This window comes from Artibeus jamaicensis, unplaced genomic scaffold (assembly GCF_021234435.1).
Source record: "Artibeus jamaicensis isolate MK-2021 breed Jamaican fruit bat unplaced genomic scaffold, CSHL_Jam_final contig_935, whole genome shotgun sequence".
Lineage (NCBI taxonomy): Eukaryota > Metazoa > Chordata > Mammalia > Chiroptera > Phyllostomidae > Artibeus > Artibeus jamaicensis.
This window is the reverse complement of record NW_026522016.1, coordinates 1,640,971-1,654,630: the sequence shown is the minus strand read 5'-3', so window position 1 is coordinate 1,654,630 and position 13,660 is coordinate 1,640,971. Positions and strand designations below refer to the sequence as shown.

The following is a 13,660-nucleotide window of genomic DNA, read 5'->3' as shown; positions in this document are numbered from 1 at the left end:
GTGGATAATGAATGGAAAAACTATAAAGAAGAATTCAAAAGGTGTGAAACCTAAAAAAGAAATTACTTGTTTTGGGGTACTGATAAATTTCAAAGTGTTTCGAAAGAACAGAATCTGAAAAACCATTTCAGAAGTTCAATGAAGAAACAATGGATATAGCTCCTAAGAAATTAAGAAGTAGCCCTGACTGGTGTGGCTCAGTGGGTTGGGGGTCGACCCACAAAACAATAGGTCTCCGGTTCTATTTCCTGTCAGGCGTGTGTCTGGGTTGCAGTCCAGGTCTCTGACTGGAAGCATATGAGAGACAACCAATCAGTGTTTCTCTTGTATAGTTTCTCTCCCTCTCTTTCCCGTCCCCCTCCCCTCTCCCTGAAAATAAATAAAATAAAAATAAAATAATTTAAAAAGCAAACATATGTGAAAAAATAAGACATTGGTAAGTTTTACTTGTTATCCTTTTTTTTCAAATAAGAGGAATTTGAGCCTATTTGAAAGCTAAGAGAAAAACTTCATTGAAAGGAACAAGCTAGAGATGATAGATTTAAAAAGAATAGTTATTGTATGAGTTGTCCAAGGAAATGAATGTTATTATGTTTAGAATATGAGTGAAGTAAATTTTAGTAACAAAGGAAACTTTCTCTGAGATTCTATTCACTTATTTCAAAACATTCACAGTATGAACTCACACATTTAGTTTTCCCATACTACAACATCATCATTGTATCCCAATTAACCACTACATTTATTTAATTGCTTTACTACTCTCTGACAACTTTACTGTCTTCTCCCTCCACTGTCGACATACTCAGGGACTTTTATGAGTCATGTTGATGATCCTGTGAATATCCCAGCTCATAGATCCTCATCTTTAACTCTTCCAGGAACCCACATCTCCATTTTGCCTCTGCCTTACATAAGCAAGGACACAAACTAAGTTTAATTATCAGTGAAAATGCTCTATTTCCAATATCAACAACTGCTGGGAAACATGATATAAGATCATGTTTCAATTTTGTGCCTCCTGTTGTTATTACTGATCCATCTTATTACTTCTTCCATGCCAAGGTTCCTCCTATAATCCTTAGAATTTTTCTTCTCTTCATGTACATTTTCTCCCTCTTCTTTTTGGCCAGTTTCTTCCCCTGACCTATAAATATGTGAAGTATCCCCTGACTCCCATACTAAGAAAAACTTTCTCCAAATCCTACTACTTTCTCAACATACCTTCTACTTTCTTCTCTTTTCTTTCCTTGCCCATGTTTCTGTAACTGTAGCCTAAATGTGCTAGTTCTACTTTCTAATTATCTTTCACTTACTAATTCTTTATATTTGGCTTCTGCCCTACCAATCGTCTGAAATTGATAACAGTTAACAATAACACCCTAATCATTAATCCAATGTTCTGTTCTGTTTTTATCCCTTCGAATCTCTTTATTCCTGACACAATCTTCTTCCTAAAACTCTCTTACCTTGACTACAACACAGTGATTTTTTCCTACAGATTTGAAATTGTTGTTTTACTCTCTGTCTCATCCTTTTTTGTTAGTTTTCTTTATTTTTCCCCTCAATCGATTCATTCTCTAACTGTAAGTATTCTTAATTTTTTGTTCTTAGACTTATTCTGTACTCTTTCTTGGGTAATCTCTTCCATTAATATGTTTTATTGCAGAGTCAGATCTCTGTTGGATAAGTAGAGACTTTATATTTACTCAACTTCTGATTCCATTTATGCTCTAGTCAATATCTCTTGATGAGAATTCTCTATCTCAGAAGGAATCCTGGACTTCCAAAACAATTTTAGTTAAAATAACAAAATTATACTGTTAAGATTAATTTTCTAACATCAAAGACCAGGTCTTTCTAAATCCAAACTTAAATCTCATGTTTATTTAAAATTTTTTTCCCCTCTGTCCAACTTTGACCTGATTCCTGGTCTAAGGACTGAAGGTAGGAGAGTGACACATTTTGTTTTTATTTATTGTTCTTTTCTATTTATTTTAGTATTCCCCTTATATATTTGCTTCTAGGTCTCTTCATTATTTGGCTTGAGAAAAGGGAAAGAACACTTTCTATGCCTCTATAACACTCTCCTTGGTATAATAAATGAGCATTTCAAAAAATCCCCTATTTAAAGAGTGCTACAACTTCTATAAGCCCTCATCACACTTCTGATGTCTGGTCATGTGGGTTGTTAAGGGCTGGGGGAGACTTAGAAAAGAGGAGTCAGGACCAGTTTAGAACTTAACTAGTATACTTGAAGAAGTTGTCACCTTGGTAGTCACTTTAAAATATGGGGTATCTTATTGCTTATTTTATGGCCCTAACTTATTTTCCAACTGCATCACCTACTCTTCCCCATGTGTCATGTACTTAAACTCTTGCTAATGGTCTTTGTTTTGCCAATATATCCCCACTCTATCTCAAAAACATTCTCCTTCAACTGTCCTCCATTAAGCCTCTAATAATCACCACTAATGCTGCTACTACTCTCACTTTTATTAACTGCTCTAATTATATGCTATCTTTTTCTCTTAAAACTCAATAATTTTATAATGGTCTTCTGTAAATTAATACTTTAAGATGAGATTTAGATACGATTTGAAAATTAAATTACTCTGATCTAATCTCTTTATGCCTGAAAATGAGTCTTACTTTACAAGATGAGACTATTCTTTAATGAAATTTTGTACTTGTAGAACTGTAAATTTAAACAAAATCTTCATCATGAACAGATGCAACACCTTACTTATAACATCATACTTCACACTGTCTGCCAGTGTCTTTCACATGGTAAGCAGTTCTGTTTTGTCAAAAGGTACTGAACGGAAGGTTAAGGAGGAAATGGAGATGTACTGACATGATCTGTTTCACTGTGTGTAGTGCTCAATAAGCGCTAATTGAACAGACTGACAGAGTGAAGTGTGTGTGGGATTCTTTGCCTGGTGTTCTCAATCACCCTAGAGAGTTGTAGGTAGAGTTTTTGCTGAAATGGGCTGTAGAGGCATAAAAGATACTTAAGAGAAAGAAGGTCTGGAATAACAACTTGAGGGTGTACACTAGATTTCAATAAGAAATTAAAAAGAAAATGACAGATTGACGAGTAACAGCAAGAGGCCTGTTAAACTGAACTGCATGAATCTATAACAGGTCAGGAACACAGGTTCTCCAGAAAACAAATGAATTGTTGGATTTATTAAAAACATGAAGGGAAGAAATTCCTTATTAGAAACAAACCCATTTTCTGTGTATGTATGGAATTTCAAAACATTCAAATTATACTTGTTCCTATCACTAGAATAATTATTCACAATCAAGCAATTGATCAGATTTTCTCTATTGAGGCTGTAATGATTTATGGTTTGATTATGAATTATAAAAAAGGTATTATTTAAATACCATCATATTGGGAGAAAACATTTTTATTTTAAGTTTACAGGTGTTATGTGGACACCTGTTAATAGAGTCATGGGTTTTATCCTTTAAATTAAACAAAATTGCACCCACCCTTTTCAGAGGCACCCATCCATGGGCTCAATGTGGTCTGGGGCTACGCAAGGGGAGTGAGACCCAACTCAAAGTTTTCTCCTAAATTTTCCCTGTCCTTCTTCATTAGGGTTTATTCACCCTTCACTAATGTTTAAAATAATTTTATTCTGAAACTGTTAAAAATGTTTTCTTATGTGCTTGGTTTTTATTAATTGTTATGCTTAAGACAATACTATATATGTGTATATGTAACATGTAACACATACATGCATACACATATAATGTAGCATAATTAGAGTTTAGCAAAACCTAACTTTATCACATAATAACTTGATGACAGAGTAATGTATTAAAAACTGCTGACTCATTTTCCTTATTTGTTAAATGAAGAAAATAATACCATTTTAGGTTTGTGATAATTATTTAAAAATTTACTGTTATTCTATTCGAGTTGGCCCAATTTTTCCTCTTTTGCTCTCCTCCTCCCAGCCCACCCCCTACTCCCAGTCTATTCCCACACTGTTGTTCATCTTCCAAAGAGAGTAAAAAGAACAAGCTGGTAAAATTTGAGCAAAGAAGTGACAGCTACATAAATTCCAAAAGAATAATTAGGCCACCACATGAAAAACTGACAACAGGGCTACAGGAGTAGAGGATAGTACCCTATGATCCAGAAAGGTTGGCAAGAGGGATGATTCGGGTTAGGGTGGTAGCAATAAAATTTGTGAGAAGTTGGTAGAGTATAAATATATTTTGAAGCCAAAAGTAACAGATTCTTGGTGTATTGAACCTAGAGTAAAAGAGACACTAAAGATGGTATCAAGTGTTGAGGCCTAAGCAACTGAAGTAACAGAACTGGCATCAGCCAATGGAGAAGTCAAATTATAGAAAAAAGATTCAGTTTAGTTTTAGACTGTTAAGGTAAAAATTTCTGATGGATCTTATTCTAGTTACATATTGTTCCTTAACAAATCACTCCAAATTTAGAGTCTTAAAACAACACTGATTTATTTGCTTATGAATTCGTAACTGGGTCAGAGCTCTGCATGAGTGCATCTCTTCTTCACATCAACTGTGAAGACAACAGTGTTAGGGTTATGGCCGGGGACTGGGACCATTGGAAGGTCCCCTCACTCAGCATGTCTCGCTGTTGGTGCCGGCTGTCAGCTGGAACTTAGCTAGGACTGTAAGCTTACACATCTACATGTGGCCTCTTCATGAAGTTGCTTGGCTTCCTCACAGCTTTTAAGAGCATCCCAAGAAAAGCAGGGAGAAGTTTTATCTTCTTTTATGATATAGCTTCAGAAATTACATAGTATCACTCCCATAATAGTCACAAGCCCAACCAAATTCAAGAGTATGGAATAGATGTTTCACTTCTCACTGTAAGAAGAGCATGCAGCATATTAAATTCTGTGGCAATCATCTGGAGAATTAGAATCTGCCACAGATCTTTAAATGAATAAGGTGAATACTCAGTTGAATATAAAAATCTAGAGTTTAGGAATAAGGTCTGGTCTAGGTATATACATGCTGGAATCTTTAACATTTAGGTGGTTGAGATCACCAAATCAAGAAGAGAAAAACAACAAAGACTGATCCTTGGGTGCACTCCAAAATTAAGATGTCAAAGGAAAACAATTTGAAAAAGAAAGTGAGCTGGGTTGACAACTGAAATAGAACAATTAAAAGAGTCACTTTTCTTCTTTTTTTATATTGTCTCTTTGAAATACATCTACTCAAGATCTTCCCTGGTAATACAAACTGAGGGGTTGTTTGTTTGTTTGTTTTTTCAGATATCCAGTGTATACTGCTTGGTCTGGGAAACAAAACTTGTCTAAATGTATCAAGATAATCTCTTCCCTTTGGCTATTGACTGATCTAAGCTGGGGCATGTAATCCATCTGAGGTTTAAAACATGGGGTTTAACACCAAAACCTTTCTCTTTCCAAATAAATGATACAGTTTAACAAGGAAAAGGTGTTTTGTCTAACACCTGCCTCATTCTTTAGGTGTGGACATACTTCCTGCTGTATTAATGCAGCCATAACATCAAGCATAGGACAAAATAAAACTTAGCAAAGATAAATGGTAGTTGAAAAAGGGAGAAAGAGAAGCTTTTAGGGATAAGACACATCAGTTAAATGTTATGTTCTTTTGCATTTAAGAGAATTTCTAACCGATGCAGCTTTTTCAGTTAAAAAAAAAAAAAAGCAACATTGTAATCTACCCTGGCTGGTGTGGCTCAGTGGATGTGCTGGGCTGTGAACCAAAGGCTCACTGGTTCTGTTTCCAGTCAGGGCACATGTCTTGGTTGCAGGCTAGGTCCCCAGTAGGGGGTATGTGAGAGGCAACCACACATTGATGTTTCTCTCCTTCTATTTCAACCTCCTTTTCCCCCTCTCTAAAAATATATTTAAAATCTTTAAAAACATATTGTAATCTTAGTTTTAAAGGGTTGCAAAACCTTTAAAGGGTGTACAATTTGTTGCCCTCATTTCTCTTTCCTATATTAGTCTTTCTTGTTACCTTTTTCACTGTCCTAATGTTATGGCTTAACCTTATAGCATCTGTCAAGAAAGTGAATCAAGGGGTAATATTGGAAAAAGCACATATAACAAAACAAATAAGAAAGGTTGCAGAGTTTCGTAAGAGTTGACTCATGATTCACATAGACTGACTTCATTCTCCATCACTGTTCTTTATGCTGGCTTATCTAATAAACATCTGGGTGACTATGACAGCTTCACTTTCTTCCACAACAAAAGGCACAGGAGTTCAATTCAATCATAAACTATCTATTCTTAATAACAATCAAACAAACAAAAAACCCTCTAAGTCAAGTCATACTAGCGATGCAAGATACACAGTGACACAATAGTGGGGAGTAGTATGAGGTTATGAGGCTTTGTGATAGGACTACTTCTACGGTATTGTTTGAAAGCGAAATGGTTATTGATCAGCTGTGTACTTTTTACCAGGCAATGTACTAAACTCTGGGGACAGAGAAATAAACCACATAAGGCTCTGCTCTTACAGAGTTGTTGTAAAGAATAGAGGCATTTTCCAGTTCAGTAAAAAAGAGAGTTACTAGAAAAGTAAATATAAATGGATATATATTAATATACAGAATTTACAAAAATGAAAGCACTTGGTGTTTTGGTGCTCTAGAACAAAACAATCTAACCTACTTATAAAACCAAAGAAGGAAAAGTGATATTTAGCAAGATAAAAGTAAGAAGGAGAACATTGCCAGTAATGGGAGTTAAACAGTATAGGAATTATTTGAAAAACTAAGAAGTCCAAAAAAGACTGTAGCAAGAAATTGAGACTGATTATTTACATGAGGTTTGATTATGAAGGATCCCAGTGGAAATTCTGGACTTTATTAAGAAGTCAATGGGAATTCCATGAAAAGTTTTAAGTATCAGTAGATTTGTATTAAAAGAAAAAAGTCAGTCTAATCTTCTGTGAGGTTAGGAGATCAATAACAGTGGAATATGTGCAAGGTAAGAACAGATTTAATGAGGGTGGAGGCTGTAAAGATGGAGAGTGGTAGACTGATAATATTTAGAAGCAAAAAATCAGCAAATCTTGTTGACAGATTGAATTCATTTCAGTTGTTTGATATGTACAGTTTTTTGCCTATAAAACATCCAAATGGAAATATCAGAAGACAGACATATTTATCTTCATCTTAAGGGGGTAGAACAAGCTTAGGATGAACATGTTGAACATAAATGGAAATTGAGGCTTTAGAAATAGCAAAATATAAGGTTGGCTTTCAAATGGTTATTTCATTCTCTCAGCAAATAATTCAGTAGCTATTATGTAAACAGTTCTAGGGCAGAACTTTAAACTGAGAATCTAAGAATATGTTGGTATTCTTGTTTGGATTTACACACACATTCAAGAACTGCAGAACAAATGTAACTCCATCAATTACTAAATTATACATGACCAAGTGAAAAACTTCTTCGACTGGTTAGATATTTTTGAGTTTTGCTTCAGATATTATAACCAAAAATAAATATTAATGTGAAAGTCTGGATATTTTTTAATGAAATAACTAACACTCAAAAGTTATATATAAATCTTAAAATTACCCTTTCTCTGGGTGCACAGCTATAGATCTTGGTTGATCCAGGCCTTGGGAAATAATCACATAACGGAAAGAGCCATTGAGTCTTGCAACTTCAATTAAGTTGAAACCATGGTCTGTCCAATATATGTTACCTAGGAGAAATGCAGATGTGTTTATGATATAGTTGTGAGACAGGAAACTATTTACCAGTTATGGCTAATTATTAACCTTCTGAGCATTACATAACTTTTCAGAAATTACTTAGTTTCTATATTGTAATGTGTACATTTCCTAAGCAGAAAGCTGCAAATAAACTGATATGCAAATACTTCCTACATCTCACACATCTGTAGTTTAAACTATATAATGATGCATTTATATCTTAAAAATAAGTTAAAACTTCTCACACTGTGAGGAGGAATCTATTTTAACTTTCTACAGACTTCAGGCAAAAGAGAACTAACATTTCTGTTAACCTGACTCATGGAGTTATCAGGAGAATTGCCAATGTTAACATTACATGATCTGCTTCTACACAAAAACACTTATTCAAAGGCTCAAAAGTATTAGAAAGAATGAAGCCGAAAGCAAAAAAAAGACTATTTACCCCTGTGACTAGAAGTATTATATAAATATATAAAATATCAGAATTTTTATGAAGCAAATTGAGCCCTTAAAAATAAGTGTGAAATATAACCAAGTCAAAGTTATACCAGCAATCCAGTCGATAGCTATCCCTTCCACTCTTCCCAAGCCATTGGTAATGATATCTTCTTTCCAAGTTTGATCTCTTTTAGCTCGACTAATTTTATTGAAGCCCATGTCTGTCCAGTAGATGGTATCATTTTCTATGGATAAGATACAAAGAAAAAAAAATCATCCAACATACACACACTACAGAAAGCAGCAATTATACATATTAGAATCACATTACATCAGTATTTTGGGTGTACTAATGTATAAGTAATCTTCAGGATAATTTACCAATATAGTAAGAAAGATATTAAAATAATAGGAAAGGACCTAGTCAAATGTGTTTTTTAAATATTTTTGAAATATGTGAAAATTTATTTATTCCATCATTCATTATTGTTTCTTCATTTTCTTACTTTACCTTGGAAAATACATATGTTATCCCCCATGAATTTGCCATCTTGATATCAAACCATGATGTTTTGGTCAATAGCTTTTCTCTTTACACTGGGTCTGAGTCCTCTAAATATAAAAATAATACTACTGGGGATAATCAACTCAACAAAGTCTCACAGTAGAGAGAGAATGGAAAAAATGGAAGAGTATTTCAACTATATCAATAATATTTTAAGTACAAAGTCATTCAAAATGTACAAAGTTTTAAAAATGCGTTATCATCCAATTATTACTTCTGAGATACTAGTTTAGCAAATTTTAACTACATGCCCCTTAGATTATTTTTCAAGATCTCATTGTGCAAATTGTTTTTAAAATATTTGAAGAATGGCTGTATGCTATTATAAAAATGATAAGTCATTATTTTTGAATATCTGAATAAAAATGCATCTAAAGATTATAAGTGAAATATACATACATGCAAATACATTAAGAGGAGCAATTATAGACCAGTGATTTTAAACACAGCCAACTGAAAGACACTAGGGACAAATCATTAAATAATCATTTTGCCACCGACAAAGTAAGTTTCTGTGTTATAATCTACTTGGCCACTTGAAGAACAAACCCCTTAAGACAAATGCAATTTCCCTCTGACACAGTGACAGACTATAGAAAATAAAGAAAAAGCAATTAATATAATAAACCATTTATGAGTAAGTGTTGGGATTCTGATTCAAATGAACTTATAGTCATTTTTTCTGATTCAAATGACTTACAGTCATTTTTTAACTTATTCTGGGATGATCCTAAACATCCCTTGTCCCAAAGAATGCTTAAATCAGATACACAATTATTTGAAGCAAAACAAAGATGCCATTTTCAAATATATATCTGAGAAGCAAGAACTTGATTTTTCCTATTTTATAAAAGTATCAGACAACGTGTATTTATTATTGAAAAAGTAAATCAATCAATAAAAATAAGCATTGTTTTTGCATAAATATCAAGCATTGTAAACAAGTCCAATTCTCTTCTGCAAACATTAAGTGCATATTTACAACAGTCTACTTTTTATCTCCACTTGTATGTAGAGAAGTTGATCTTGATATACAAAAGGCAGGTCATGGGTTTCTGTCTGAAACAAGCTTCTCCTGTAGTCGTCTGATGCAGGTCTCCAATGCTATGGTGGTAGGATGGATGACAGCTCCAACCTGTGTTTCAGGGACTGAAATCTGACACTGTTCTTATTCACTTTTTCTCACACTTCCCATCTAATCCATAACCAAATGCTCTCAAATTCCATCTGTTACCAAGCATCTTGGCTCTTTCTTATTGTTATTTTAAATTATACCCATCATCAAACCACTTCTCACACTCTCTATTATTTATAATGTAAAGCAAATTACCATTATCTCTTGCCTGAACTACTGCAATAGGCTCCTTCCTATCTTGGAGCCCAGTCTCCACTTCTGTCTCAGTGACCCCTTTCTTCCTGAGTCTTTTCTCCACTTAGAGGTCATTGTTGCTCTTTTAAAAAAGTAAATAGCATTTCTCTTCCTTCCACTCAAACTCTTTAATATTACCCATTTCATCAAAAGTGAAACTAAGGTTTCTTCTTATGATATCCATGATCTACCAACATCCTTCAACCCTCTCTCACCTGATATTCGTCTGCTCCCCCTCTTACTCACACATCTCTAATAACAGGCTCTTCTCTTCCTAAAACAAGACAAATGCTATCCAGTCTAACAGTCTTTAGATTACTATTCTTTGTGTCTAAAATGCTCTCTTCACCCACATATATGCACAGCTTAAATATTCCTCTTCTTACTGAAACTTTCCCTGACTACTCCATAAAATTATTCCCTTGTCATGCTCTATCTTCCTTACCAAAACTATTTTTCCACTTACAACATTTATTGCTGTTTTGTTTAGAGTCTCTCTTATCTCACAAGATTATAATCTCTTGAGGGCTATGGCTTTATTTTGTTCACTGTTTTATTCCTGGTACCTATAATGGAGTTTCATGCATTGAATAAGTGAACAAATGTGATGTGCTACATAAAGATTTATTAGGAGTGGATACAAGGAAGACACAGCCCTTACCACAAGAAATTTTATAATCTCAACTTTATAAAACAATACCAGGTATGCACACACAAAAGTGACTGATGATTCAAAGTAGTATAGCATGAGCAGAATATAAGAAGTACAGACAAGTATTTTTGCAGGAGTTCAAAGAAGATATTTGCAACAATGTTTATAAGTACTACAAAAAGGACACTAAATTTATATGTAACTTTTACAGTTTCATCATTTGTAACACCTTTGCCATCTTGGTGAACATTTTTCCCATATGATCAGGAGGCATTCTTTTTCACATATACCACTGCATTTTGCAAGTATATTTATTCATATTGAGCTGATATACACTTATTCATATTGAGCTGATATTGCATCTTTTTATTTCTTCTCAGAAATAGACTGAGATATCTCACAAGTAGGGACTACAGTGAACCCAAATTTGCCAACACAGTCACATGTGCAGTAGACACTTCACAGATATTCACTTTGTGACTAGTAGATTAATTTATAATGGTGAATCTACTGCTAGGATAAGTCCTTTTGACCAGGACACTGAGAAACTGAAAGGTTTCCTTGTATTCTTTCATTAGCTGTATTTGAGAAATACATGAACAAATCAATCATGTGGTAATGCATTAAGCAGGACCAAGAGAATGAAATAATTAAATCACTCCATTTATATCAAAATACCCTTTCTTGGACTTCCGCCAAGATGGAGGTGTAGGTGGAACCACCTTGCTTCCGTGCACAACCAAATCTAAGAACAACTATTTCTAACAACAATAAACATAACCAAGCCACACAGAAAATCCACAATACGGAGTCCAAAGACAATGAAATGCTCAGCTAAACCGGTAAGAGGAGCGAAGCCAGAAGCAGAGCAGGTTGGCAAAAAAAGATCCCCGAACAGGTGGTACGCAAGCAGCCAAAGGCGCAGGTCGCAGGCTAGCTACTGGAGCACATAGGGAAGAGGCGTGGCTGGCTGTAGTAGGTCGCGAATCTGTGTGCAGATAAACCAGTGAAGAGGCTAACACAATTCCGATCGGATAAACATGCCAGGGCAAGTGGTGGGACTGGACGGACTGGGCTAGCAGAGAGGACTGCCACTGCTCCCTCTCTGACCATGCCCCCACACACAGCGTCACAAACCAGCGACCTGGGTGGCCCCGTGCTGGTAAACAACTAAGGCTTCCCTCTGCTTACTTAATGGCGCAAACAGACCAAAAATGGCTCAAGAACAACTCAGAGCCCCAGAGCCGATCAATCTAAGCGATGAAGAAATAGCCAAACTTTCAGATGCACAGTTCAAAATACTGGTCATCAGGATCCTCACAGAACTGGTTGATTTTAGTCACAAATTAGAGAAACATATGGAAGCTAAACTAATTGAAATGAATGGTAATGCAAAGGAAACCAATAGTAATGGAAAGGAGATTGGGACTCAAATCAATGGAGTGGACCAGAAGGAAGAAAAAAATGATCAAACAGAAAAGAATGAAGAAACAAGAATTCAAAAAAATGAGGAGAAGCTTAGGAACCTCCAGGACATCTTTAAACATTCCAACATTCGAATTATAGGGGTACCAGAAGGGGAAGAGTCACGAGTGGAAACCTTATTTGAACAAATAATAAAAGAGAACTTCCCCATTCTGGCAGAGGAAATAGACTTCCAGGAAATCCAGGAAGCTCAGAGAGTCCCAAAGAAGTTGGACCCAAGAAGAAACACACCAAGGCACATCATCATTATATTAGCCAAGATGAAAATGAAGGAGAAAATCCTAGAAGCAGCAAGAGATAAGGAGACAGTCACCTACAAAGGAGTTCCCATCAGACTGTCAGCTGATTTCTCAAAAGAGACCTTCCAGGCAAGAAGGGGCTGGAAAGAGGTATTCCAAGTCATGAAATCCAAAGACCTACAACCAAGATTGCTCTATCCAGCAAAGTTTTCTGTCCTTCCATTCCATTTAGAATGGAAGGACAGATAAAGTGCTTCTCAGATAAGACCAAATTCAAGGAGTTCATCATCACCAAGCCCTTATTATATGAAATGTTAAAGGGACTTATCTAAGAAAAAGAAGATAAAAAAGATGAACAGTGAAAGGACAGTAAACTCACAGTTATTATTAACAACCACACCTAAAACAAAAGCAAACTAAGAGGACAGCTAGATCAGGAGCAGAACCATGGAAATGAAGATCACATGGAGGGTTAGCAACAGGGGAGTGGGAGGAGGAGAAGGAGGGAGAAGGTACAGAAAATAAGTAGCATAGACAGTAGATAGAAAATACATAGGAGGGAGGGTAAGAATAGTAGGGGAAATACAGAATCTAAAGAATTTGAGACATGTGTTCAGGAACTAAAGGGGGAAATGGTGGGGGAGGGTATGCAGGGTGGAGGGGAATGGGGGGGATAGAACAAATGTAATGGCATAATCAATAAAAAGTTTAAAAAATACCCTTTCTTTATTAGTTTTTACATGTATTACACACACATTTTAAATGGAATAAGTTTACTAATATAAAATATGTTTTCTAATATTTGAAAATATCTTCAAGATAAACATAAGTCAATATTTTAACTATTAATAAAATAAGGCTGAAAATGATAAAATTTTACAACAAACCCTAAAGATTAAAAAATTGAAAATATATATAAAGATAAAGAAATGCAGAAAAGATACTCATCCCTATGTCTTGACACTTACTCCAAAATATACTTTTTAGCTCCAGTTATCTCAATTTAACAGATACTTGTAGAACACTTAGCACACACTAAGCATCATTCTGGGCACAGGAGCATGGTAGTGAGATGATGTATAGTCTGTTACCATGAAGGTGACTCCGGAGTTAAATTAAGAAGCAACTATCTTAAGATATGATAACTGGCATATCTTAATTACACTGTCATATAATT

At 34.9% G+C, this 13,660-nt stretch overlaps 1 protein-coding gene across 1 annotated transcript in view; it reads right to left on the bottom strand.

Annotated features, from left to right (window-relative positions):
- LRP1B (LDL receptor related protein 1B) overlaps positions 1–13,660 on the bottom strand; it is a 1,762,610-nt gene that overhangs the window by 421,796 nt on the left and 1,327,154 nt on the right. The window contains exons 37-38 of the mRNA XM_053655128.1: positions 8,284–8,418; positions 7,593–7,722 (exon numbers count right to left, since the gene is read on the bottom strand). Of these exons, the coding sequence (XP_053511103.1) occupies positions 7,593–7,722; positions 8,284–8,418 (265 nt within the window). The remainder of the gene's footprint in view (positions 1–7,592; positions 7,723–8,283; positions 8,419–13,660) is intronic.